A 27,262-nucleotide genomic window follows, 5' to 3' on the forward strand; every position below is an offset into this window, starting at 1 on the left:
CCTCATCAGTACCTGGATGAACGCATTTCTCGTAAAAGCACGTGCAAGCATTACAATCGAGACCTATGTACAGTGGAGACGGATGGGACGCGCTACCTAAGATTCACATCTGCCTGTGCAGAACAGAAAACCAAAACAAAAGAAAAATCAAACCCCGCCAGAAAAGACCCGCTGTTTTTTTCCGACATGACTTTCATAGTAAGTAGCCATCAGCAAGATTGTCCCATGACAAAAGAAAGGAAAACATAAACACTAGTTTTACAAATCATTCACCGTCCGGACTCGAGACTTCTTCGCCCCAATGGCGCTCCTCAGACTCTCGACAATATGCTGTTTGCGTTGCACCTTGGCCTTCCATTGCGCCGTTTCTTCTGAGCTGACCAGGTCCTGGACTGCCTCCACGTTGCGGAGCCGACTAGCCCTGGCTGACCCGTTGATGCTGGATCGGAAGTTGATGGCTCGGCTAGCCGAGTCGGGAGTGTGGTATGGCCCGTCAACTGACCCACGGGACCCCGGCGTAGTGGGAAATCGGCCGGTGCTCTTCCTCGGCGTCGCGAATGGGGACCCTTCCCGGCTGGCCGCGGGAGCGGTTGTGTCGATTCCCAATCTCTTGAGCTGAGCCTCCAAGACATCGATATCGGTGCGCTTAGTCTCGGCCATCTCCATCATCTTTTGGATCGTAGTGGTAACAGCCTCAACGGTGGGGCGTCTTGTCGCATGGCGAGAGCCACCCGAAAGGGGAACGTCAGCAATTTTGGCGCGGAGAAGAGTCGCGGCAGATTCTAGATCGGCTAGCTTCGCCTGGATTTCGGTGGATGCCGACCGCAGGTCTTGCTGCAGATTGGCGTGCTCCGCGGAAAGAGGTGCGAAGTGCATTGTGGTCGTGTCGGTGTGAGCATCAAGCGTCTTGCGGATGCTGGCACACTGACCCCGAAGAGTAATAATGTCTTTACTCAAAAGCTCCCGACAACTCTCGAGCTTCTCTTCCACACCCTGCACGCGCTGCTGTTCAAGAGAAGCAGCAAGCATGACAACAGCGTCATCAAACTTCTCAATCTCAGACAGAACCAGTTCTTTGTCCAGAATGTCGCTGGCATTGTCCTCCTTCAGCGTGTCGACCCATTGAGAATCTCTGGACGTCTTTTGGTAGAGAAGGAAGGAAGACAACGAACGAACATTAATGCCCAAGGTGTCCACCATAGAGTTAATATCACGGTACAGCCGTTCGATTTGACCCGGAATACCAGGTTTACTCGTCTCCCCAGCATAGTCTTGATGAGGCAAGAAAGGATCAAGGGTAGGAACAGGTTCCAGAGGCAGTGCAAGATCCGCACGGAGTCTCTCATCCTCATCGTCGTCGGAAAGAGCCTGCGCTTCCTCCTCTAACTGTCTCGCGCGAATCTCCTGTTGCGAGGGTTCCCTCCGGGAAGGCTTCGGCTTCAGTTGACTCTCGCGTCTTTGGTGTTCAGAAAGAGAGGCTTTCCTTGCAGTGAGAGCGCTGCCCGGACTTTGAGGGGCGCCGAAAGTTTTCTTTCCATCACCCTTGAAGAGGCTCTTCGACGCGGCTCCTCGTACTGGACTGGGCGATCTCGGAAGCTCTCGGTTCTGGAGTGCAGGGAATCTCGGATTGCTCCTATCACCGAACAATGGCCTTGAAGGCTGTGGTTGCGGTGCTGGGGCAGGCTTGGAAGCAGGGGAGAACAGGCCGCCTGCGAGCTTCGCGCTGGGCTTGAAAGGTCCAGGAAATGCCTTAGGACTTGGCTCATTGGACTCAGACTGGCTGATATCGTGGGTGATGTCCTCTCCACTGTCTGCGAAGTCCGACTCTTCCCCTTCCTCGCTCTCGCCTTCTTCAGATACGTCTTCCTCGCCTTCGTAATCATCCCCATCGGATTCGTCTGGGACTGGTGCAACGTCTTCGGATTCTTTACGTGGCTTGGGGATGCTGAAGTCCGGAGGCAATGGAGCCTCTTCGGGTTCTGCCTCTTCTTCATCGTCTGTCTTCTTTCCATTCTTGAAAGTGAAGTCTGGCGGTAAGGGTGCGTCTTCTGCAGGTCCCTTAACAGCGGGCTTGCTTGAGGTGAAATCGGGTGGTAGAGGCGCGTCATCGACAGAGCTCTTGGAGACGTTCGATGAGGCAGACGTATCACCGGGTCCATATGATGCCTTGCTGATAGGGTCTGGCGGTAGGGGTGCGCCCTGTGGTGTAGCACTAGGCGTCCGGGCATCATCCTCTTTCGATGGAGTGTGGGTGTCTGCGGGTGGTGTAGAAAAGGAAGATAACGGTGACTTGGCAGGAGTTGTATTACCGAACAGTGAGAATCCAGGCTTGCTAGCTTGTTGACCGAAGGGATTCGAGATCGGCTTCTGAGAACCAAAGGTCGATGTGGGTGCAGAACTTGTAGTGGTCGAAGGTGCACCAAACAACGATTTCGGTGCAGAATCTGTAGTCGTTGACGGTGCGCCAAACAACGATTTCGGTGCGGAAGCTGTAGTCGTCGAAGGTGCACCAAACAACGACTTCGGTGCAGAATCTGTAGTTGTGGACGGTGCGCCAAACAACGATTTCGGTGCGGAGGTTGGGGTCGCCGACAGTGCTCCAAACAACGATGGCGTAGCCTCCTTGGGCTCAAATTTCTGCTGCGAAGTGGCGCTCTCGTCTTCCATGTCGTCCATCTCCTCAGTTGGCGGGCTGGTCTTGTTGCTGGAAGACATCATGTCATCCATTGACTCATTGAAGCCGAACAATCCAGAAGGCTTATCTGGTTTCGGAAGATCATTTGCAGCACTACCATCAGGCTTGAATGTTGATCCAAGCACGAAAGAAGTAGAGCTCTGCCCGAAAGTACCCGTCGACCCGATCGTCTTCTCAGCGGTAAATGAGGACTCCGTGCTAGTTTGTGCGCCAAACGTCGATGGGCCAAAGGTCGAAGTGCCGGAAATCTTGGCGAACGGACTTACAGTGGACGTTTGCGTAGTGGAGGTTTGCGCAAATGGCGATCCGCCTGCTGGCTTTGCCGACGCGAAAGCACTGAATCCACCTGTGCCACCTTTGTTGGCAAACGCTCCGAAGCCACCTCCGGAGCTAGAACCTGATTGTGCAAATCCAAGCGAGCTAAGTCCCTTTCCAGGCGTAGATGGTTGCCCAAAAGATCCAGACCCTCCTCCCAGTGAGGCAAAGCCGGATTGTCCAAACCCAGGCTCGTTCTTTGCCAATGCGGCGAGACCACCCTGGGGCTTATTACCTCCGAGCAGGCTATTCGTGCCAAAGGAAGGCCCGGGCTGCGACGGTGATGCGAATGATGGCGCACCGAAAGAGGACTGTTGAGGGGCGGCTTGAGCAGATGGACTCCCAAAACCCGGGGCAGCGGAACTGCCAAACGCAGATGATCCTAGAGCCGGTGAGCCACCAAAACCTGACTGAGAAGCTGGCGGCGTTGGCTGAGCTGGCGCTTGCGTCTGATCCGCCATACCCTGGTAGAGGACCTTCTGTCGAATTGCGTCCGAATACAAGAACCACCAAGAGCAAAGAATACCCTCGTTGTTGAGTAGCAACACATTCGGCAACGGAGTGGAGCTCTCAGCGATGTCTTCGCCTGCAATCGGAGCAACGACAACTTCCTTGCTAGAGAGATCGATACCCAAACCGATAACTGAAGTCTCATCGGTAGATGCCACTAGTGGCACATTCGCTCTTTTTGTGTCATCTGACACTTCAGTCGTGACAAAGAGTCCAGTAGTGTCCATGTCCATCTTTACCAATGGCTGGTCTGCTCTGGTGATTAGGCCCACATCGGTGGAGGCCGTTGAAGACACAATGAGGACATCCTTCAAGTGAGGCTTGTAGTCACGCAAGCGTGCGATGAACTGAAAGGCCGGGGTGCGCTTGACCCCAAAGGGCATGCACAACTCAGGCAACTTCTGAATCAAGAAAGGCGCTTGTTTCCGTCGTGTGATGATATAATAGGACGAAGGAGGGTTCTGGCCCATGTCATCCTCTAATGCGTTCGGCGTGTATACCACAAGAAATATGTCGTTTTCCAACCAAGCAATGGAGGAAACTGTGCGTGATTAGACAAAGAGCAGAAGTATACGTATCAACAGTACAACATACCGTGACAATCACCCTCAAGATCAGGGGGGCGTGGGATCACATCCTTTTGCGTGCCATCCGGGGTCATCTGAAAGCCCGTGCAATCTGCAAGCCCGGCCACAAGCTGTTTACCCTTGTTGCTCCAACAGACCGAGCTGACTCCGCTCTTCAGCACTTGACCGTTCGGGCCCGAGACTAAGTTGCCCGCTTTCAAGTCCGCTACCAGAAGATCACCGCCCGTCGTCACCAGCGCAACAAGGGACGAGAGTTCCGGCGCCGGGTTGGCCGCAATGGTGCGAAACGTGGTTCCATTGGTAGGGATCGACAACGCTGGCTGTGCATTCCCCGACATTAAGCTCGAGGTGTCGAACACTGACAGTTGTGCGCCATTCTCCGTGGCCAGCAGAAGGGCGGTATCGTTTGAGGCAAAGGTGACATGTGTGGGACGTGCAGGAAGGGGGATGGTCGCTTGCGGCTGGAAAGGCTTGGTTTTGACCACCTTTCCTTCTGTGGGTTCGGACATAGCAGCTCTGACGGCGTCAGAAGATGCGACGGAGAGGGCGTTGGGTCCAGCAGCAACAATTATGCCTTTGGTTGGCGCAACGGCCAGGAGCGAACATGTCGGGGCTGGGAGAGCGTTTTCGGGCCATGGGGTGGCAAGGATTCGGACGTTGGAATCGCCCTCAACGCCTTTGAAGCCAATGTCCTACAAAGAGCATTGCAGAAGTTAGAAGAGCCCTGATGTGAATGGAAGCAATTGCAGGGGGACCTACCTCAGCAGTACCCTCGGGAAGCTCGGGCCCCAGCTCGGGGGGAGCACTACCCCCGGCGGGGTTCGATGCTCCAAAGTTGAAAGCCATTTTATATCGGTCGTACTCGTTCGAGAGAGAACGCGGGTGATCGCCTAATTAGAGTCTTGGGAGCATGAGTAGAAGAAGGACGCTGCGGTGAAGCTGAATGGAGCGGCGCTGGAGTTGGAGGACTCCAATTGAAGAGCTCCCAAGTGCGCGCGAAAATCGTGGTCACCTCCCCTCAGTGAAAGATAGGAAGAAAACAGGTGACACAGATCGGTAGAGTTAAGACCCTCAAGTCCCAGACAAGGGGGTACAATTCACGTAGGAGACAGCACGGGCGAAGGACAAAGAAGCGCCGCGTGGGATACAAAAAGACAGTTAAAGTAAGGATTAAAGGTGCTGTTTCCAAAAGCCTCCCGGACAAAAACAGCGGGAGCGGAATTGCAAGGGTTCGAGAGCGAGAGCGCGCCACACCGCCTTTCTGCCTGAGGCGGTCAAGATCAGGCGCCCGGAGCTTCGTCACTCCCAGCTCCGTCCATCTCCAGCAGTAGTTAGCCGTTGAAGCTTAAGCAACGGAACTCAACCTCTCTCTACTTGATACATCAGCCTAACCCTCCTACCACCCCCTTTATCCTCCTCAAATCACTGAAATATTGACAACTGTACCTTCGTCCCCGACACCAAACACATCCATCTCCACGCCGTCACCATGACCGGCTTCGACTTCTCCAACTACAACCGTAACGCGGCTCTTCACGCCAAGGGCGTGCCTCTCCCCAAGGCCACCAGCACAGGTACCACGATTGTGGGTTGTATATATGACAATGGTGTTGTGGTACGTCTTCCCTCCCTCATGATACACGATATCATCTCTCCGATGGATAGGCGGACAATGAAAGCTAAGATTCTCGGTGTGATGATTCCAGATTGCGGCAGATACCAGAGCTACCAGCGGACCGATAGTAGCAGACAAGGTAAAGAAGCCTCGCCGCTTAGCGTCCCTATATCGAAACCCACCCTTTCAACTCCACCACAAAATCACAAAGAAGACACACACACACACACACTCTCTCTCTCTCACTCTCTCTCTCTCTCTCTCGTTCAATAAACGGAGGCTAACAACAACGGGCGGGGTTGCGGGAATGCTTAGAACTGCGAGAAGCTACACTACATCGCGCCGAAGATCTGGTGTGCGGGTGCCGGTACGGCGGCGGACACGGAGTTCACGACTGCGCTGATCAGCTCGAACGTGGAGCTGCACTCGCTGTCGACGGGGCGGCCGCCGCGAGTGATCACCTGCATGACGATGTTGAAGCAGCACCTTTTCCGGTACCAGGGCCACATCGGGGCGTACCTGGTGGTGGCGGGCGTGGACCCCACGGGCATCGGGCTCTTCACGGTGCACGCGCACGGCTCGACGGACAAGCTGCCCTACGTGACCATGGGCTCCGGCTCGCTGGCCGCCATGTCCGTCTTCGAGTCGATGTGGAAGCCCCAGCTGGACCGCGACGGCGCCGTCGCCCTCTGCGCCGAGGCCATCAAGGCCGGTATCTTCAACGATCTCGGCTCCGGTAGCAACGTCGACGTCTGCGTCATCGAGAAGGACCAGCCCACCCAGCTGCTGCGCAACTACATCAAGCCCAACGAGCGCGGCCAGAAGGAGCGCAACTACCGCTTCCCCCGCGGCACCACCGCCTACCTCAACCAGAAGGTCATCAGCAAGGAGGACATGCGGAAGTATGTCACCGTGGAGGAGGCCTCCGGGGACCCCAACCTGATGGAGGTGGACATCTAGACAGGACCAGTCCCAGCCGGGGTTGTGGTCAGCTAGGTGGTGGAGTTAAAGCGCTATGTAATTCCTTCTTTGGAGGGGGCGCAGAATCATGTCTTTTAATTCTGTACCCGAGTTACGCACGAATAAAGCTTTTCATGGACCAAATGAACATGGGCTACCAGTGAGCCAATCAGATATTGCCAATTCTACTCGGAGGAAAGAGTCTGAAAGAGTGTCTATATACAACCAGGGGTATAATACGTCTTGTAGAAAATGTAGAACATTTTGAGAAAGCGATACAGAATAACAGTCCCAGCATGCCTCGAACCACACCTACCTAATAATGCGGAATAAGATCTCCAGTGCATGTAAACCCAACTCGAAGGTAGGCATTAATTCCCAGCAACCGAGTCGCTTCCTTGGTTCCTCCACACAAAATTCGGGTCTCTCAACGCTCTCACAACCTCCGGCGACTCGACCTGTTGTACCTTTTGCATGATGTACTTGAACTGCGCCTCGCAGAACATGCCTCTCATTTCTCGTCGGGCGCGCACGACGCCAGCATGATACATAGCGCGGACAATGATCGGTTGCACAGGTGCTTGATGCCTCATCAAGTATACGTACAGCCAACAAACCAATCGATAGGATTGCCGCGGGGTGAGACTCTGTGAACATGACAGAGCCACCGCAAAAGTGTTTATCATATTGAGCGCGGCGTGAGGATCGGGGTGCCTTCTGCTGTCCCGAGGCTCGTAGACCACGAGCGCATGATGGGAAGGATCGGGAGGAGGCTGCCATGACCTCGCCAGGGCGATCTTGAGGGGTACATGCCAGTCGAAAATCCGAAACAACAGTTGGACTTCTGACCGGTTTCCAATTCTGGCCAGCTCTAGAGCGCGCTGCATGAAAGACGGCGATTCGATGTCTATCTCCCGCGCTATCTTCGAAAAGGCGCGTGCGAACTGAAGGAGGAGAGTGTAGGGCGTTTCAAAGTCTCGAAACAGATCGTTGAAGGAGACGTCCGACGTCTCTAAAGCTTGCAGAGCCGCCCTAGTGGTTTTGTTGAGGGCATTTCTGGTCTGGTATGAAAGGGCCAAGATTGTGATTCCATTGGCAGGCAGCTCCAACTCACGCGCATCATCTAAAATACTGCTCACGAGGTCTTTCTTCTTATGGTTCGTTCGGCAAGCCTGGTAAAGGCTGAGGACTCGCGCCCCCCATTTCTCAATCGGCCGTACATAGTCAGAATGTATAAGATGCCTTATCCCTATCATCTGAGGCTTCTTATCCCAAGTTGGGCCGGCTGCATGACTCAAGTTCAGAGCACGGAAGACCCAAAGGCGCAGAAGGAAGCGTTGTTGGATTGACAACCCAGAATGACTCGATCCTGCTGGAATTTGTGACCGTGCGTCGACCCACGCCCCTGCCCTAGGGATGTCTCTGACCGTGCGGATAGAGGTCAAACAGTCGTGCCACCTGGGAAGCAGATGCTGCTTCTGAGCCAAAACTAGATACTCTGTAACCGATATGATAGTTGCACCTACTGCATTGTAGTGAAACCTTTGGAAGAGTAAAGTTGTGAAGGAGGGAACGATTTCACTCCGAAGCTCGTCCGGAAGTCCAAGCCAGCGGATGATGAACCGGGGCCCCCAGAAGGCACAGGTGGAACGAAGATGCCGAGCACGAGCCAGGATCCTGTGTGCCAGCCTCAACTCAGCAAGTACATTCCGCTCCCAGATGATTTTAAGCCATAGATTGGCTGTGTCCTCGTCCAGACTCGGGTATTTACCGCCCTTCGCTGTGGAATCAAGAACATCACAGATTTTCTGGTATGCTTCCATCACGCCGCTTGGGCTATTGTGTTGTGTCTCGACTGTCGGCCTGTCCGTCGTGGCGACCCCCACATCCGGCAACTTTTGCAGGGTCCCGATGACTTCCCGAAGCTCAGACGGAACTATCGCACCGACTCTGATAGCCCTGAGCATGCTCGCAAACAATACAGCACGCTCTCGTGAGTCTGTCGCTGGTTGAATAATGTACTTTGCAACAAATGGGAAAGCCCCAGCTCCTGGAGTGTTAAGTGCCCGGTGATCCAGAAACAGAGACAGCTCCTGGGCGTTTGATTTGCCCAGCGCAAGCTGCGAAAAGTAATGATCGAATACTATGCGACTGTAGCCAGGCTCATGCTGAAGATCTATATTCATCGCACTTATCAAGTTCGTGACCGCCTCGAGTGATGAGCAGGTTTCCAAACGCTTCGTCAAAATTTCTTTGGAGGGAAGGACTTTGCTATCATCCGCCGGTTCTGATAGGCCGTTCAACTCAACGAATCCGTTCTGATCAGTGACCACGGGGTCGCGCGGAGAAAGCGAAGCATGTGAGAAGCGGGCTACATCGATAAGCAAACCGTTCGGGTCAACTAGATGTGAAAGGTCACGCTTGGACCGCTTGGGAGAAGACGCAGAAGAGCTAACGAGGTCCACAAATCCGCTTGAGTCGACCATATCACTGTCAGGGTGTGAAGACGCAGGCTCCGCTGACAAGTCAACACAGGTGCCTGGCTTATTCACCTCGCTGCCGCGTGGTTGAGAAAGAGAGGTATAAAACGAGTCGGCCGGGTCGCCATATCCACCCAGATCGGAATCCTCGACATCGCGCCCTGAAGAACCAAGCTCAGGTCCAGGCTCGGATTCTGCCAAGCTAGTCAGGTCCACGAATCCGGCCGTATCGTTCATGTTGCCGTCGGTTGGTAAAGAAGGAGGAGGAGAAGGAACGGCTTCTGATGAGCTGCCCAAGTCGACAAACCCGCCCGGATCTAACGTTTCGTTTTCGCCCGACAAAGGCGCAATTGGAGCGAGCGGAGGGTGTAAATCGTAGTGCGAAATCCCTGATTGAAGTCCATATCCAATTATCCTCGTCGTAGCAGCGCGAGTATGCTCCCCCTGATCGGGTTCAACCGAGTGTGGGTTATCATATGGAGAAAATAGTGGTGAAGATGCGGGCGCGTGATCGCTGTTCCACAGCAAATGTTGTCGGCCACCGCGCCCAAACAGATGGGGATCCGGTGGCAGCGCACCGGTCACTGGAGCAAGAGCGCAGTTTTTCCTCTTCGCCAGCCGTCGTCGGGCCTCCAATGGGCCCGGGACGCGGCTTGCATGGCGTCGCTGACTCTTGACGAAGCTTCGGAAGGTCGACGCCAACAGATCATCGCTGATCCAGACGTGGTCGATTAACCCCGACGATGATGAGGCTGAATGTACAGCATGCCGGTAGGCATGTCTGCCGAGAGACATGAGGCAATCGACATGTGCGAGAAGAGAGAGCGAACTTGAATTAAGCCCTGCTGAGATTGGTTTCGTTTGGGACAAGCGGGCGCGGGATTTTGATAGTAAAGGAACCTCTTGGCCGGTAGACCGCGGGCCCGGAAATCGCAGTGCAGCGGAGGATGAGTAATCACGGAATCCTGATTCCTCATTCGTTGCCCCTGGTAATCAATCGCCCTTGATGAACAAGCAGAAGCATACATACAACCCTGACCTACCCAGAAGATTGTTGCATGTTTGGCATGATCGTGTATTTTGCAAGTCTTCTTTCTAGTAAACTGGAGCCATGAGCATCTATTTTGTGCCGTATCTGCTTTTCGAATACGCCGCATAAGTACGAGTGACAATCGAAGCTACCTTGATCATGGATACTATAGACCAACACTGTCTTTTCCTACAGTCGGATACTGCACAAGGCACTTATTATAAGTGAGAGTATGGCAACCAAATGTCATGATATTTCCAAGTAGTCAATTGACCGAGACACGCCTCCCAATGCACCAAACTCTCTGCCGCAGTGGTATCGTATGCCATACGCTCGTCAGCCAGCGCCAGCTAATACAAGAAAAAGAAGGAGTAAAAAGAAAACAATAGGTCACAAAGAAGAGAAGTAAGCCGAGGATATGTGAGGAGTCATGCCGCTAAAATTAGTGAAGGCAGACCAGAACCAACTCAGCCAGCGAGTGGTTTTCTGCCTGTCACCGCATAGAACTCGTAGTAGGCGTGGACGTTGCGGTTCTGGATGCTTTTCCGAACATCAACCAGGAATACTTCGATCTCGGGCTTCGACCACCCCAGTATGGTGAGCGGCTTGTAAGACCATCCCGCGACCGCTTCCAGCAGGTTTGTCTCGCTCCAGGTCCCGATCTTCATTAGGTGTGTATCGGATGACCATGGATTCACAGGGACCATGGACCGATGTTCCTGCACGTCTTCGAATCCGACTTCTCGCATCCAGCGTGCGAGGCGATGGGCCACTCGGAACTGTCGGGGCGGGTCCGAGACCTGGCCAGAGCGGTAGTGCAGGTCCATGAGATCTTGGAGGGCATAGTCGCTGAACTTGTCGGGGTCCTCAGGAGGCATCGTACCGTCATCACATTTGAGTCGGGAGTCGAACTCGTGGCATTCCACATAGCCGCCCGGCTTGAGGTGCTTGTGTGCTTTCTTCAGCAGGTCCTTGTACGACGGTAGAGATCCTATCAGATGTCCCGTGTGAATGAAGTCGAAGTGATCCGGGTCCCACAGCCAGTCCTCCTCCGTGGCGTCGTCGACGAGAAAGTGGACATTCTCGGGGACTTCAAGCGGCTGAACAGGAGACAGGTCGGTTCCTGTGATCTCGGCTTCTGGGAAGTCGGATGCTATGGGCGAGAAGCGGCAACCATGTGAGTTGATCGATCGGATGACAGGTAAGCAGGGTCAATCTGCGGGGGGGGAATTTTTACCAATCTCGATAGCCCATATACCAGAACCAGTACCAATGTCGAGGATCCGTTTTGGGCGTTGGACAGGCGCGAAGTACAAGCGCCCGTGGTTGACTAGTCTGAGCATGTGGTGTTGCATATCCATTCGATCCAGTTCCTGTTCATCGTTCGGGTACAAGTATGCTGGAGGAATGTTGTTAGAGGGGGTCCTTGTCCACATGGTCGATCCTCTGCAGACGTACAGCCTTCATGATATTTATGGTATCGTCTTCCATGTTCCATAGGATAGTCCGTCACGCTTGCTGTTAACGACTGTGTCTCACTGCCATAGTCAGTCAACACCGGTATAACTTATGAGAAATAGAACCTCGAAAGGTTCAACCGACTGCCATCGAGTTGTAAAACATGAAATCGGACTTACTCCTCACGATTCGATGCCTGTGCCATTGTTCGTCAGTAGAGGCTCAATGGGGCCGGTTGGGGGCGGGCAAAGTGTAGGTGGCGATTTGACGAGAAAGCAGGTGTTTTAAGGCAAATAGCAACAACAACAACAACAACAACGGGGACCACAACGGCAACAAGGGAATGAAGTAGGTTTTCTTTTTCCACATAAAGCTAGAGGGAAAGATATGCTTACGGCCGACCTTGCACCAGCCATTGGACTGGCAGACTCGAGTAGCAAGACTTTTAGGGGCCAGGTCTCGAGTGGGGTGAACTTGGTAGTAGTAGGAGTAGGAGTAGTAGTAGCAAAAGTAGTTCGCATCCAAGCCTTGGTCTCGGTAAACGTTCCCAGATGATAGACAATCAAGATGAGGAGTGACAAGAATCACGTCTCCCTCTCCAGCACGCAGCCATAAAGTTTCTTACGAGAGAAATTTGGGCAACAATGTGATGGACGATGGCGAGGAGGGAATTACGAATTGTCTGTTGTTGTACCGATATAAGGACTTGCAAATCTGGAAGTGAGGATCTAGGGACCTTAGCCAGATCTGGAGAAATGTTGGGCAGTTTTTAAGTGACTCTAATTTTGATTAAATACCTGCCATAGCCTTCATTGTTAATGACGGTAGCTAGCTAAGCAGAGAACGTGAAGGGAGGGAGGGGGGCAATGATGGGCAAGGTAGTAGGAGACATCGGCTGTCTTTTCCTCTTCTCCTGGTAACCTGAACTGACCCGGCAGCCTGGATTAAGTTTGACTTGATGAGGACGAGGAGGGGGGGGAAGGATTCGTCTCCCAATGTTTAACTTAATTTGACAGGAGAAAAAGGATGCCAATAAAAATGATAATTCAAAATCATCATGAATGGCTGTAATATTCCTATTTCATAAATCATAAAGAACGATATTATAGCCCCATGAAATACGTGGTTTTTCGGGCCTGATAACTTCCAACTATAAGTAGCTTCTCGTCATCTTCTGGTTTCTAGTGTGTATATACAATACTGTACTTACTACAAGTTAGCGCTCAGGAAGGCCCCTCCCCCCCCCCCGGCGGACGGGGCGTTATTACACTACGATTACCGCTGCGGCCCTGCGAACCAAGTGGGCGGTTCGGGCGGCGGGACAAACAAGCCCAGCAACCCAGACGGATGCACGCAAAGCCCGCCCCATCAAGAACTTGCCGGTCATTAACACATAACTTTTTGGTTTTCTAAATTCGACTAATGTGACTAACTTAGTACTCTGTGCTCTGCCTATACTACTTACTATCTACCTTGAATGGTGAAAGGTACGATGGACATACGTACTCGTACTTTTCATTAGTCTCGCTCGATGGATGTTTAAATCCCTCCGCACTTGCTACTACGTAGTTACGGATAATTATCTCGTGACTTCCAGCTGTAGCGAGTAAGAAACCGGGAATCCCCCTTTTCACTTAAGAGTAGGGCCGGGAGTAGGGCCGGGAGGGACAGACAGAGAGAGAAGAAAATTTACTAATGGAGAAACAGAACATAGGAACAGATGAGAGGGAAACAAAAAAAAAACTAAAAAAAAAAGAGAAAAAAAAAACCAACTGTGTCTCCGCTCATTCTGAAGCAAGACAGACTGAAAGAGAGTGGAGCCCAAGACATTGAGCCTCGGAGAACAGAAAAGAAAAAAAAAACACCCCAGCCCGGAGAGATGATAAAAGACCGAGCTTCGAAGTTCCTAACATCACGGGGAGGGGGAACCTCGAATCAGTCCCAAGCTTATTGCAGGGATCCCTGGATCGTTGGAACAGATATAGACATTCCTTCTAGTATCCTTGGTTCGGGTCCGACGTCGCTTAAGACCAGGATCATGCCATGGTAGAGTTCACGCGGAGCAATTGCTAAGAGTGGGAGTGTTTTACTAGCAGCAAAGAGGGAGGGGTAAAAGGAGGAATTGAAGAGGAGCTCAAAATGAACACGTTCATCATATCTGTCGATATCCCTCACGGCTCTTCTTTGGTCTTGATTCTCGGTATGTTTACTTTTTTAATTTGGCAGTCCTTATATGTGGCTTGTCTTATCCTTATTTCTTTTTACTATTGCACTACGCATCGGTACTCAAGCACTAAGTAGCCGGTAGAAGAACATCGGGCTAAAAGCGCACGGGCGTTCCAGCCTGTCGGGTGCGTTCTACAATGGGGTGTGTACGAATGAGTACGTACATGGATGGTATTGAATATCATAGTGGAGAAAAAGGCTCATTACACTATAGATTAGATTCGCTAATCAGAGAGAGGAGGGAGTTGAAATTTGAAAGGGGTTCTCTCATCCACCCGAGCTGGGATTTAATCCCAATGGCGCAAGAGATCTAGATATACCCGATATCTGCAACACGATACGGAGGTTTATTTACTACTGAGGCAGTGGCAGTCGTTCAAAGCTGATACATTGTCTTATCACAGCACCAGAAATCTCCGCATCTATCAAAAGGGGAAAAAAAGAAAAAAGATAGGAAGGGGCAACGGGTACTGTACTTCGGAGAAAGGTAACAAGCTGTAGGTTGGTTCTTGTACGACACTGGGAGACAATCACGGGTGCAGGGAGGTAAGTTTGTGGAAGATCTTCAGAAAAACCACCCGGGATCCAATGGCTGTTGGTGCCACACGGCTGGAAAGTCCCATCATTGGATCGCTCCCACATTATCCGACTGGGCTGAGTTTTGGAATGGTGCTGTTTGCTAACTACTATAACTACTGAACACTAAGCTACCTCTCACTAATAAGGTCTGTTGCGCGTATGCAGGCTGCATGATCCTCGTAAGAGAGCTCTGTGTAATTTTTCCACGACGCGACCGAAGTTTAATAGATGAGAAACGTTTGACTATAGGCTTAGGCCTGGCAAAACCAGACTGGGAGAGCAGGAGAGTGAAGCGACTAGACTTGTCCAGTCTTACGACTTGCGTTTCCGTGTCCGACAATCCTCTTCACCCCCTCACCCCTCTCATTCAACAACATAAGTATTATGAAAAAATATAAAAAAATAAAAATAGTTGTCTTGGACATGGGCATCTGAAGACACGGCCTCCCCCTCTTTTACAGTAAAATGGCCGAAATAGACAGGAGGCACGGAATTACCGCCGTATCCAGTCTGTCGGATCCTGGCTGTCGGATCCTAGCTGACCCACCCAGTATGGTGGAATCGCAAGCATCGCATCCTTCGAGTGGCCTCCCTCGACCGCTCCGTGTTGATGCCTCCACTATTTCAAATCCAAAGGTCAAACTCCACTTGCGGTTATGCCGGGAAGCTCCCGCATCTGAACGCGAAAGCTAATCGTCGTTCACCCTTACCCTGAACCGGTTCCAATTGGAGTTTGCTCGTTGTCAATTCTTTGTCCTTTGTGAAGCTTGCAACGACACAAGAGCCTAGGTGGCAGGAATGGGCGAAATAAGATACACAGGCTCTGCTCCATAGCCTTTAGAGGCACGACAATATACCAGATGGTGAACCGGGCGTTGGCCTATACAGATTATGTTGTACATACGTAGTTGTGTGCGCAGTACATGTGCACACACCCTGAGTAGAGAGTATCACCGGGCATGTCTCGGCCGGCTTCCATGCCTAAGTTAGTGCTGGTTTTCCTACATCGTACGACAGTCGCAGGCAATCTGAGTTAAATTTCTGGTCATTCTTTCAGGATTCTCGGACCTTCCCAGCGGATACGGTGCGTTTCCACCGCGCGCGCCTACAGGATGCATCTGCGGGGCGGCGATCCAGTTTTTCGAACAGCCGAAAGAGACGGGGAGGAGGTAAACAGAGCACGTTAAGGTACAGTACAGTACACAGGTATTCATGAAGTGACAATGCATACAATGAAACTCTGGTCATGTTACGCACAGTGCAGCCTCCAGGTTGCTTGTCACAGTCCATGTTCACTTCTTGAGGATGGCTGTTGGTTAAGTGAAATCTTGGGCCGTAGTCCAGAAGGAGGCACTTTTCCCGGCAGTCTGTGGAAACGGTGCCAATGGGGTGACGGCCACGGTGCATCTTACTCTTACTGCCTCGTTGCTGCCAAGAGAGAGCTTGTACAGAGTAGCATAGTTTGAGTCACTGCAAAATGGTGGTGGATCATTGAGGTAAATCTATTTCCGTTTCCGGATCCGAGCAGACGAACCCCCCAAGTACAAACTTCGGGCCTTTAGTACCTCGTTACCATAGTACTGCAATGGCCGGTCAAGCAATTTTTTTTTCTTTCAATACCAAGATCTAGTCTAGACCATAATTTTGCCGATCTGCAAATCAGATCCCATGATTCACTGTCTGTTTTGCAATCCATCGTCAGAGTCCCTGGCGGAAGTAAACATGACACAGTTAAACTATAACAGCTTATCAAAAAGCGCAGTGTGGGCAGTGATAGAAAAATGAATTGAAAGTGCTGACTCCTCGCTTCTAGAGATTTGGCACTGTTAGTATATGAGCTTGGTGAGCTGGTGATGTTCATAGGAGAGGGGGTAAGAACACTACGGCAGGAATCACTCACACTCAGGCTCAGCTCAACTGAAAGTCGTTACTTCCCGATTCGGAGAGTGCCCCCATCTCCGACCCAGGACTTAGACTATGGGGCTTTGCACCATCGTCGACCAAGGACCTAGGGGCATAACCTGATGCTGAGGCTACAAAAGGCTTCTGTCTAGGGCTAATTGGTTAGCTCTATGTTCGTCGTGGTGGATACCTCTCTCTTTTAGTCGACTTCAATGGTGAGCAAAGAGGCGAGCAAAGTCTCCGGGTGTCAGATCTAGAACTCCATAATCCACCTGACGTTTGATCGGATTTGTCCTTTAGAGTCCTGCCTAATCCAGGTGCATTGACTTGTATAGGCATGGTGGGGTAAGGTAGGCAAGGTGACAAGTGTCAACACCAGTCCTGTGAAGGCAACCCAGTCGGCGACCCCCATCGGACGGAGCTTAGGCGAAGTTAATCTGGAATCATCGATGACGGAGTCCATCTGCCATCCTGCTCGAGGAAATTCCGAAATTCGAGTGATGTCACATCTACTCCCTATCAGGCAACTCGTGTCAGTGTCACTGACAGTCTGTCATGAAGGCTGGCCACATGAAGCGATGATGTTATTCGGCAAGAATCAGAACGATGCAAGTGCTTTTTTGATAGACAAGTAGCATGCACACTCCGAGGCCCTTCAGGCGGAGGGAGGAAGGAAGTCGTCGGCAAGACAAGGAAGAGCAGAGCGATGGAAGAAGAAACTTGCACGCTGGTCATGGCAACAATCGCTTGAGTGAGAGAGACTTTCGGGATTTGAAAGGTTCCCATACCCCAAAAAAGCACTCGCTAGCTCGCAATGCTTTATTTGCCAACCCTACTACTGGTCTCACTAATGCTTAGAACAGTATAGCAAGTGGCCGGCCGGAAAGCTACTGCACCATGAGAGCATAGCCATCAAGGAAAGGACAAGTCACCGCAACGGCTCCTAGATCCCTGCCTTGGGACTCTTCTTCGCCAATGAGCAGCCAAAATATTGTTGATAGCGCGTGGGTCTTAATACTGCATAGAGCTCGGCTCGTTGTTCCTGCCCGATAGTCTACTAAGGCAGACCATCCGACAGTCCGACTCCTCGCAACTGGGTCGAGCACAGGGGGAATGGGGCCGGTTCCAGATTAAAAAAAAAACGGGACACTAGACTAAAGGGAAAAATTAGATGATCTTCCACCAAAACCCCATGTTCGCAACCAATGTTCCAGCCTATGGCTGTCCTCGGCGTGGGGGATGAAGCCGCTCGAAGAGATCCTCTTTGCCTCCCTAAGTAGAGACAACTCTGTTTATAGCTCCATCTTGCCTCATTTCCGACGCTTCACCGACTGGCGCCTTCATGAACAAGCGCATAGGATGGTACCTATACGTAGATGCAAGTCCTGATAGCCACAGTTATGTCAGCATCACTCAGCATGTCTAACCAATTTCTCTATTGGGGCAACTTCAAACTTCATCTGGCAGTGGACAGCTGAAGATTTACAAATAGATCCAGTGGAATTGCATCTCGGAGACTTTACAAAGCGAAGGGGAAGATGACTGACTGTCCCAGAGGCAGCTCAGTAGCTCAGTATGGAAGTCCCGCTCTCGACTTGACAAATACTTGACTAGTGACTGTTGCTGGCGAGGTTTACGCACATCCGTCCTGATCGGGGAAGATTGTCGAGCCTCATGAGAACAATGGAAGAGCAAGGGCATCATGCCAAGAGTTAGTTCTCTAGCTCTTCACCACCGTAATGCACAAAAAAGACTTTGCACGAATCAGGTGGGCCTCCACCATGCTCTTTGTACCACCTAATCACTTGCTTCTCCGCAGGAGAGGGCTACCTATGTATGTGTGCATATGTGTGTTTGCAGGGGGAGGGAGGCAGTGTAGCAACGACAGGGCATCTAGGCATCTAGGCATCTAGTTTCTACCGAGAGCAGGGTTGCCTAAATCTCCCGGGAGAAGATGCCTGCCATCTCCTGCCAGGTGGTCGGTGTCTACCACCAATATCACCTTTCCATTGGCATAAGCCATCCCAGCCCGCCGGATCCCCACAGATTCCAGGGTTCTAAAGACTTGAGCAATCCTTTTGCTTATCTTCCGGTGAGACACGTTGGTATACCATGTATGTGTGACGTACTGTATGCAACGAGGTTACAGTTTGTATGTCACTAAAACCATACAACGTATGAATCAACAACAACCCCCCTCCTCCCCGCCACACACCTTCTATCAATTGTTCCGAAAACTTGCCTTGCATGTGGCTATCTGCGATTATCCAGATACTGGAAGAACCCACCGGTGTATGGAAGGTAACCTACAATGACTATCACCGAAAGGGGATCCTACGTTATTCGGCCGCGTCAATGGACTTCTTCGCTCGCCTACAGAGTTGGAATCAGTAAGTCAACGCGCACCTACAGACCAAGTCTTTGTTGCACATGCGACGCCTGCTTTACTTGAAACATGAAAGATGGGGTCAATGCTTTCCTACCCCCTCGACAACCAACGGGTCAGAGTGTCCCCGATCCCGGCCATCACTGAGTGCATGACCCTATTAAACCAACCGTACGCTATCTTTAGCTCTTACTAGGTACAGTACAATAGATCTATCCTCGATGTCAGCAGAGATTCAGAAGCAACAATGACCCTCCGCAAAACACATGGGAAACACTCCTAGAGGCCTCGAATCTCCATCCGAGTAGGAAAGCGACAAGAACAACCACCCACTGCTTTTAACCAGGCCTACTCCCTTGTCAAATTGCTGATCGGAGCTGCAACCGAGCTTTTGGTCTGGCAGTTCTTCATGTATGTGTCTCGAAGTGGCAATCGATTACATCGCTGTTCTTCATACCATCGCCACCCCTCCACGTCCCGCCCACAGGGGGGTGAGTGTGACTGGGTGTTGTGGTTTAGTACATAGTAGCTGCAGCTATTGAAACCGCTCTCCATGCCACTTGGACTCTTCGATGAAGGAGCCCCCCTGCTGTATGACGTCGAGTTGATATCAATCCGTCGATTGCCCATGTGCTCAGCAGCCTGCTCGGTTATATAGCGATCGGTCTTGGCTGCGCTGCTGAATCTGCGGCCATGAAATACATTTAGTATTCGACTCTGGGAAAGGGGACGATGTGGAAAGTAACTTATCCAATGTCCTGTACAGAGCTTGATGTCTGTTCCTCCTTGGGACAGGAGTTCTTCATGTCCTTGTCTTACTTTCATCATTTGTGCCAAGATTTTAGTGGTCTTGTAATCATATCATGTCGTGATATATCTCTTAGCCAGGCTAATTAAGGGGTTGGGGGTTGTCTAGTTCTTCAGGTGTAGTTGGTGCTTGAAGAAAACTCTTCTGCTGAGCCTACATACTCCGACGTTCTCAAAGAGATATCGTCTTTAGAAAACACACTAGACACGAATTGTCCGGGTGCTCCAGCTCCGTAGCAGAAGACACCTCCTCAATGCTTCTATCACCAAACCCACAACCTACAGTCACAGCCTTCGGTCTACTACATTTCGAAGAAGACAAAAAGGGACAATTTCATTACTAAACCTAGCCTACTCCATCATCCATCCCAGTACAACAATCCGCACTCCACCAAGCAACACAAAGCACCAATCGTCACTTTTCGTATCCCCGAACACAACTCGCATCGCATCACAATCAAGTAGACAACACCCGCTGCACGGAGGAGATACTCTCCTCCATCGGCTGCATCTTATCGGTCCTGTCAACAAGAACAACAACAACGCGTCAGCATAACATCCCCCCTTCCCCATGTCAGAAAAAAAAATACAAGCGTATCTGACCTACCGTGTTGCGATGCGGATATCCGTCTGGATCCTGCCCACCCCCTCGTTATGGATCATGGTGTGAGCGCATCCGATGGTCTGCGATACCTGGTCCCATGTTCCCTCTTTCCGATCATCTCATCGTCAGGGATTCTTCGCTTCTTGACAAAGGTTCGTTCTACCCGGAGGTTAGACTCACCCATGGTGGTGCCGGTGGCATGCATCTGGGACTTGAGGCCGGTGTTCTGGATCAAACGCTGGATCTCGGCGACTTGCTTGGAGAAGGAGACGTCTTTGGAGCCGATCTATTTGGTTGTTTGGGGTGAGGACTCTGCTTTGATGGTTGATTCATGGGTTTCGGAGGAGAGAGTTGAGGGGGGTCTTAGGTGTTGGTGAAAATAGTACGTACGGGGATAAGCGAGAAGTCTGCGGTGCAGTACTCCGGGGTGGTCATGGGTGGGGTCTGGAAAACCATCTTGATCTGGGTCGGTTGGTTGGTTCGTACTAGCTGACTCGCTTCTTGCTTAGGAGCTAGGGATGTCGAGGTTACGATGAGTCTCCTACGAGTGCAGGGGGAAAAAGGGTCTCTTGCGCACTGATATATCCCACACAGCTGGATGCGGATCACATGCTATGATTCACTATGAGGAGACACCCTTCAGTGGCCTGGCCTGTTCGTCTTAGTAGTACGTCTCGTCGACGGTTCTACCCCGCCTTTGCAGGGGCTCGCTACCAGGGACATAGATATCTTGGAACAGCACGTCCAACCTTGGCTCCGGGGCAGGCATATGATTTGCCTCGTCCGCCTCGCGGTCGACCTTGCTGCGAACCTCCTTCTCCATCGCTTTCGTGTCCTCCTCCGAGATTACACCCCATTCCGTCAATTGATCCTTGAGAACGGAGATAGGATCATGATGCCGCTCGGCCTGTATCTCATCTCGGGACCGATATGTCGTGCCTGGATCAGACACGGAATGTCCGGCATACCGGTAGGTCTGGTACTCGTACAGCAACGGTCCGTTGCCCGCTTGGACGAATGCCTTGCCGTAACGCATCGCAGCCAGAACCGCGAGGACATCCATCCCGTTGACGCGCAAGCCGGGGATATACTGGCCGCGCTTATAGAAGTCGGTCATTGCAGATGATCGCTGCACAGATGTGCCCATTCCATATTTATTGTCTAGGGTTGGCCATTAGCGTTATGTCGGCGATGGAAACTTGAAGTCTCGCCACGAGGAGGGATGCAAAGAAGAGTGCGAAATAGCTTACTCTCACAACAGAAGATGATAGGCAGATCCCACAGCTTGGCCAGGTTATAGGCCTCATGGACTTGACCCTGGTTTGCCGCACCGTCGCCGAAGATGTTGACGGTTACACTATCTCGATTGCTGTATTGCTGGGCAAATGCGATTCCCGCTCCAACCGGAACATGCGATCCCACAATGCCATTCCCACCGAAAAAATTCTCTCGGAACATATGGATGGAACCGCCTTTCCCGTGGGAGATGCCATCTTGGCGTCCTAGCAGCTCCCCGAGAATAGACTTGACGGTGGCGCCGCGCATCAAGGTGGTTCCGTGGGAGCGGTAGGCGGTGATGAGCTTGTCGTCCCTGGAGATCCCATGTTCAACCCCCACTGCCACGGCTTCCTGGCCTATAGATAGATGGCAGAAACCACGGACTTTCCCTTCCTTGTATAATTTGTCGGCCGCCAGCTCCATGCGCCTGCGGGGAATTGTAAGTATGTGCCTCTAGGTTGGCGGTGTCAATTTTTTGGGCCCAATACGAAGAGATAAACTGACCTGATCATGAACATGTCATGGTATAGTTGTTTGAGTTGTCTTTTCGTTGTTTCGAGGGTATGTGGAGGTGCCTCGAGATTGTATGTTTCATAGCTTTCTTCTGCGATCGGGACTCTGAATGGCTTGTCATCGTCCTATATAGTAGTCGACGGTCAGGAGTGATCTATGAATATGATGTACACTCTGTATCTTGACGCACAGTTGGTATTTCAGCGATATCGGCGACGTGTGCCATACATCGACGGTCAGAGTAGCATAACCGCGTCCACGGAAGCGGCGCCTTCAATTTCAGGGATCTTGACAGCATAGTCGCTCAAAGGGAAAATTTGAGGTTCTAGATCGCTCGAAAGCAGTCGGTACCCGGTAATCACAATGCTGTTTTTAATGTATGGCTGAGGTCTGTCGACTTTTGTGGTTGTTCACCCTCATTTAAGGTCTTCGTAGTTTGCGGTGGACTATCATGCTCGGGAGGAACGTATCTGTGACGCAATGCATGATTAAAGCTTACACATGATACTGTAGCTTTGCACTCTACCGGTGGTCGAGCCTGTTGAGGAAAAGAAACGTAGATGTGTTCCAAGCAGCCAATGGCTTCTGTCCCACTGGATGTATGTAAGACTTCCGTGGGCGGGTTTTGACACTTTACCGGGGTCGTCTAAGTACATTCAAAACTTTAGGAACAGAGGGTATATCACTTCTGACAGCTGGATCTTAGATTCTCTTGAACTGTGACTCATATTTAAAGACTTGAGCCCCTTTCAGATTGAGCGCACCCTACCAGTATATTTGATGAGAAGAAGACGGGGATCCATCATTGAACAGCAGGAGCGATGACGAAGGATGAGTGCCTCGGTGCCTGCGGGTGCACGGACCACGTTCAAAGAACGGGTCCGACGCGCGACGCGATTTGCCTCAACGGGGAAATCAATTTAGCACCCGGGCCCGGTCGGAGTCAGTTAACCAGCACCAAGCGCCCAGTCCACAGAAACAAGACTGCTATAACATATTCCTATGGCTCACTGTGATTATTCCACTCGATCCTACCGTTTCAATCTGCGATGAACCAAGGGGAGAATACTATTCCCACCGCCCAGACGAGTCACAGCCCATCCTTCCAAACGCCGGACAGGCCTTCTTCGGGAGCACGCCGTTCGACCAGTATAGCGAATGCAGCCAAGGGCCAGTCCTGGTGCGACCCGCCGGCGTCTTCTTCGTTCTCCGCAAGGTCGTCCAAACGAAATCATGTCCCTAGCACGTTAGATCAAACCACCCTCACGCAGATCGACTTTGTGACGCCCACACCCCCGCCAGCCCGCGCAGATGAAAGCCTCCAGTACCTCAATGAGAAGCAACCGCAGCGGGGCCGGCAAGCCCATCATGAAGTGATAGAGCTCGATGACGATTCGAACAACGATGACGAGTATCGGCCGCCATCCAGTCGCCAGCCTCGCCGAGCCCGCGGGGTCAGGTTCGAACAAGGGCCGCGCAGTACATCGACCGGACACTCGAAGTCCAGTCATCCGCGCGAAGTAGACTCGAAGTCGAAGCGCAGGAAGAGTGGCGGAGGCGTCAAGGGCAACAAATTAGACAAGGATGCAAAGAAGGGCAACAAGACTCTGACACAGATGGACTATGTGCGGCGCTATCTGAAGATAGAACCGGACGATGAGGTGAAGTTGGAATATACTTATACCACGCCAAAAAAGAACGACAGGAAGCAAGCGAATCGGCACTCTGCTGGTAATCTGGCCCCGCAGTCGGACCGTTTCTCCGACCAAGAGGCCTCAAGCGGAGGCAAGAAACGAAAATTGAGCATCGCTGCTGATACGAAGGTCAAATTGGAAAATGAGAAGGAAAATTACCCTCTAGACCCTGGCTCCGTGACCCCTCGGGCGAAGCGGGAGCGTGAGATACCGTCGTCTCAGTCGCCTGAAAGCTCGGGTCTCGCATTCATCACTTCCTCGCAGTTCCGTACCGCAACTCATTCGCCGTATAAGCGCGACGCTGCCGACACTGCAGGCCAGTGTATAAAGCAAGAATCGCCACTCTTGCAACGCATCAAAAAAGCGTCTCATAGCCCGCCGAGTGAAATTCCAGAATCTAATGAATCTCAACCTGCCGCTTTGGTTCCAGACTCGCCATTACCGCGCAATTCCGCCAGTGACCAAGGAAGCATTGCTCTATTATCCGAACAAGTGAAGTCGGAGGAGTCCATTGAGCATCATAGAATCAGTGAACATGTCCCTAATACTCAGAGAACCGTGGTATATGAGACAGACGCGGAAACAGATTACGGTGACCTGGAAGATGATCTGCCTAATCCCATCGAATCACCTCGACAGAGGAAGGTACCGCATTACGATCCCGGTGCAGCCAATCTCGAGCATGAAGATGCCACAGAAGAGAGCTCACAGGCTCTTCCTCCAATGGCTCCTCCGGAGATGGAAGAAGAGTCGGAGCAGCTGCATCTAGATGATAATCCCACTTCAGATGCATCATCGATATACTATCACAGAATCCAGCCAGCCACTCAGTTCCCCCTTGGACCAGTGCCCAATCTGAACACCCAGAGACTGGCCGAGCTATTTCCGGATGAACGCAACGATGAAAGCATCGCTACCATGTCATTGACAGAGCCATCTTCTAAAACTCCCAAACGCATGACTGTTGCATCTGAGACCCAATCTCTGGATCCTGAGACGTGCATAGATTCAGATCAGACATTGACTGAACTTGTTCCGGAATCTTCGCCCATTGTACGACATGATAGCGGAAGCGCCAATTTCCGGACGCCCGCTCACTGTCTTGCTTCGCGAGATATAGTACAAGTCGAGTCGTCACAGCCAGCAGACAGGCATCGTAATCGCTCCCAGAATCAAGATGACTCGGGTCCTCGCGGCTTGATCAGGAGAAGTGACCTACTCACCTCAAGCGTGATGGAAAGCATTCCACTGCCGGTATTCTTGATGGATAGTCAGGACACAGTTGGAGAACCCTACAGCTCGCCCAAGGGAACGTAATTTCCGAGAATTGAGTTTGAAGACACCCAAGTATATGATACATAATGATATGAGTACATGAATGACAAGCAATTTAATTACATCTTTCCTACATACCACCCTGCACTTGTGCCTCTTATCGCAGCTGTAGACTACTACCTAATATAAGTAGACCCTGAAACTACGTGGGGGCGGTCGGGCCGTCGTAACCCCGGGAACCAAACCGCCCGCCTGCCCATTGACCCGCCGCTCCGTCATTTGAGTTCCCAACTCCAACTCCAACTCGCTCGTTATCTCCAACTGACAGAGATGGATGTAGCGTACGACCACATCCAGGAGGAGATCTTCTCTCCCAACGAGGCCTCGAAAAAGGAAACCGACCAGAACGAGCCCGCTAAGACGGAGCGCCCCAACGTCGATCTCAACGCGGAGCTTCAAGAAACATTCCGCGCCTTCTCCGCCAGCCCCTGGGGTGCACGCATCGGTGGACTCTGGGATAACGTCCGCAAGCAGGGCGAGAGCTATTATGAGGGGGCCCGCCAGGAGTATGCTGCTGCCAGCGAGGAGGCCGCCAAGGGCCTTTCTGACCTGAGGAGCAGTCTCGTCGGGCGCACGCGGGGTCTCTCCCTGAGCACGGCGTTCAGCTCAGGGGCCACCGGCGCAGGGGCCAGCACCACCGGCAAGGACGAGACGTCTACGCCGACCGGTACCTCCTCCAAGGTCGAGGCAGATGCATCGTTGACTGTTGGGGAGAAAAGCCTCGATGCCGGCGGCGCTGCGGATGCTTCTTCAGCTTCGGCTTCCAAGCCGGGTGAGGGGTTCCTTTCCCGCTTCAAGGCCGAGGCGGCCCGTCGACTGAAGGAAATCGAGAAGGCGGAGGAGGCTGCCGATGAGGCGATCTTGCGATTTGGCATGAACATCGGCCAGAAACTGCGCGAGGCGGTCAGCATCGTGCCTCCGAGCAGTGAGGGTTCCGGAGATAAGCTTCTGTTCGAGAGCAAGGATGCGGAGGGCAAGCGGGTCATTCACGCCACGCGCTTCGAGGCCCAGCTGCACGTCATCCACTCGACCCTGGAGAGCTTCACCAACGATCCGCTCAGCGAGCTCTGGCCGGCGTTCAAGCAGGAGTTCATGATCGCGGAGAAGACCGAGGCGATCGCGGCCGATCTCGAGAAGTATCCTGAGCTGCGCTCGGCGATGGAGAAGTTGGTTCCCGAGAAGGTGGAATACGCCACCTTCTGGTGCAGATACTACTTCCTTCGTCTGGTTATTGAGACAGAGGAACAGAAGCGCAAGGAACTTCTGCAGGGTATGTCTATGTCCTTTTCTTGCCATGGTTACAATATGTCGGCTGCGGCTTTTGTCGTATCACTCCTGCTGACAATGAGCTACAGGTGCAACCGTCGATGACGAGGAAGTGAAGTGGGACGATGACTCCGATGAGGAGACCGACTCCCCGTCCACCCCTCAGGTCAAATCGAGCACTACTGCCACCATCCCCACCACTACTACTCAGACCGCCACCCCTGTCCCTGCTGCCACCACCACCGTTACCGCCCCCGCCGCCACCACCGTGAAGCCCGCCAACCCAACCGAGCCCCGTCGCTCCAACGACCAGCAATCCCAACCCGACAGCGAATCCAGCTACGATCTCGTCAGCGGAGCCACCAGCCGCACCCCCGCAAGCCCCAAGGAGAAGCCCAAGGACGATGACAGCGACGACGACTGGGAGTAATTGTCTCTTCTCGCGTAAATCCACCCAGTAGCATCCCGCGTTTTCAAGTCTCTCCTCCCTACCTCAACCGCATACACCTGACCGCTGGCTGGTCTGAAGGATTCGAAATCCCCTTCCTCCTACTATTACCTAGTCCTTTTTTGCAAGGAGTTATGGCTGCCTGTTCTAAATTCCAACCTCTTTGATTGTGATGGCGTTAAGAATCCCCGTTCTGATATCATATCTCATTTCCCCCAAATTCTGATCACGTATTTATCACCTCTGCCCCGGCCTTCCACCCGCCAGCAACCCGTGCGTATCCAACTAGCTTAGTGTTCATCTACTGCCCCCTCCGGTTCCCGGTTCCTCCATTAGTGGTATTTTAGTCATGGTCGAGGAGGGAACTTGGTTTGCCAGGCAGTGGCACAGTAACGCAGATGAGTAGTAATCCATCCATTTCCAATGTCTACCATCATCCTTACAGATACCGAATCTACACAAACTCTAGAAGTATTCAAAACATAGTTCCGCAGAGCACACCACCTTTCGTCACAAGCTCGTAGATCAGATCATTACCTTGCGTTATTTAGAACTATGTATGTGGCAATGTACG

The 27,262-nt window shown here is 52.1% G+C and overlaps 7 protein-coding genes across 7 annotated transcripts; 3 read left to right on the forward strand and 4 right to left on the reverse strand.

Annotated features, from left to right (window-relative positions):
• Positions 1–5: 5 nt before the first annotated feature.
• On the reverse strand, positions 6–4,953 carry BO95DRAFT_396326 (FG-nucleoporin NUP159; the record flags this gene model as incomplete). The annotated part of the gene is made up of 4 exons (XM_025583746.1): positions 6–2,398; positions 2,549–4,061; positions 4,115–4,799; positions 4,867–4,953. The coding sequence occupies 4 exons, from the start codon at positions 4,951–4,953 to the stop codon at positions 259–261; spliced, it is 4,425 nt and encodes a 1,474-aa protein (XP_025438975.1). The 3' UTR covers positions 6–258.
• A 496-nt stretch (positions 4,954–5,449) lies between these two features.
• pup1 (proteasome core particle subunit beta 2) lies at positions 5,450–6,822 on the forward strand. Its single transcript, XM_025591881.1, has 3 exons — positions 5,450–5,722; positions 5,814–5,861; positions 6,038–6,822. The coding sequence occupies exons 1-3, from the start codon at positions 5,597–5,599 to the stop codon at positions 6,680–6,682; spliced, it is 819 nt and encodes a 272-aa protein (XP_025438976.1). The 5' UTR covers positions 5,450–5,596; the 3' UTR covers positions 6,683–6,822.
• Positions 6,823–6,868: 46 nt separating this feature from the next.
• On the reverse strand, positions 6,869–10,028 carry BO95DRAFT_446019 (uncharacterized protein). Its single transcript, XM_025587278.1, has one exon. It carries the CDS (start codon positions 9,955–9,957, stop codon positions 7,054–7,056), a length of 2,904 nt encoding a protein of 967 aa, XP_025438977.1. The 5' UTR covers positions 9,958–10,028; the 3' UTR covers positions 6,869–7,053.
• Positions 10,029–10,659: 631 nt separating this feature from the next.
• On the reverse strand, positions 10,660–20,610 carry BO95DRAFT_455849 (TAM domain methyltransferase; the record flags this gene model as incomplete). Its single annotated transcript, XM_025588372.1, has 6 exons — positions 10,660–11,345; positions 11,430–11,591; positions 11,651–11,730; positions 20,158–20,260; positions 20,335–20,440; positions 20,545–20,610. The coding sequence occupies 6 exons, from the start codon at positions 20,608–20,610 to the stop codon at positions 10,660–10,662; spliced, it is 1,203 nt and encodes a 400-aa protein (XP_025438978.1).
• Positions 20,611–20,722: 112 nt separating this feature from the next.
• BO95DRAFT_446024 (putative pyruvate dehydrogenase E1 component alpha subunit) lies at positions 20,723–22,720 on the reverse strand. The gene is made up of 4 exons (XM_025587279.1): positions 22,136–22,720; positions 21,937–22,070; positions 21,405–21,859; positions 20,723–21,315 (listed from the first exon to the last, which is right to left on the reverse strand). The coding sequence occupies exons 1-4, from the start codon at positions 22,241–22,243 to the stop codon at positions 20,816–20,818; spliced, it is 1,197 nt and encodes a 398-aa protein (XP_025438979.1). The 5' UTR covers positions 22,244–22,720; the 3' UTR covers positions 20,723–20,815.
• A 167-nt stretch (positions 22,721–22,887) lies between these two features.
• On the forward strand, positions 22,888–25,023 carry BO95DRAFT_446026 (uncharacterized protein). Its single transcript, XM_025587280.1, has one exon. It carries the CDS (start codon positions 22,995–22,997, stop codon positions 24,954–24,956), a length of 1,962 nt encoding a protein of 653 aa, XP_025438980.1. The 5' UTR covers positions 22,888–22,994; the 3' UTR covers positions 24,957–25,023.
• Positions 25,024–25,177: 154 nt separating this feature from the next.
• Positions 25,178–27,100, forward strand: BO95DRAFT_484768 (BSD domain-containing protein). The gene is made up of 2 exons (XM_025590369.1): positions 25,178–26,244; positions 26,330–27,100. The coding sequence occupies exons 1-2, from the start codon at positions 25,245–25,247 to the stop codon at positions 26,668–26,670; spliced, it is 1,341 nt and encodes a 446-aa protein (XP_025438981.1). The 5' UTR covers positions 25,178–25,244; the 3' UTR covers positions 26,671–27,100.
• The last annotated feature ends 162 nt before the right edge of the window (positions 27,101–27,262 follow it).

Source organism: Aspergillus brunneoviolaceus (genome assembly GCF_003184695.1).
Source record: "Aspergillus brunneoviolaceus CBS 621.78 unplaced genomic scaffold BO95scaffold_65, whole genome shotgun sequence".
NCBI classification, from domain to species: domain Eukaryota; kingdom Fungi; phylum Ascomycota; class Eurotiomycetes; order Eurotiales; family Aspergillaceae; genus Aspergillus; species Aspergillus brunneoviolaceus.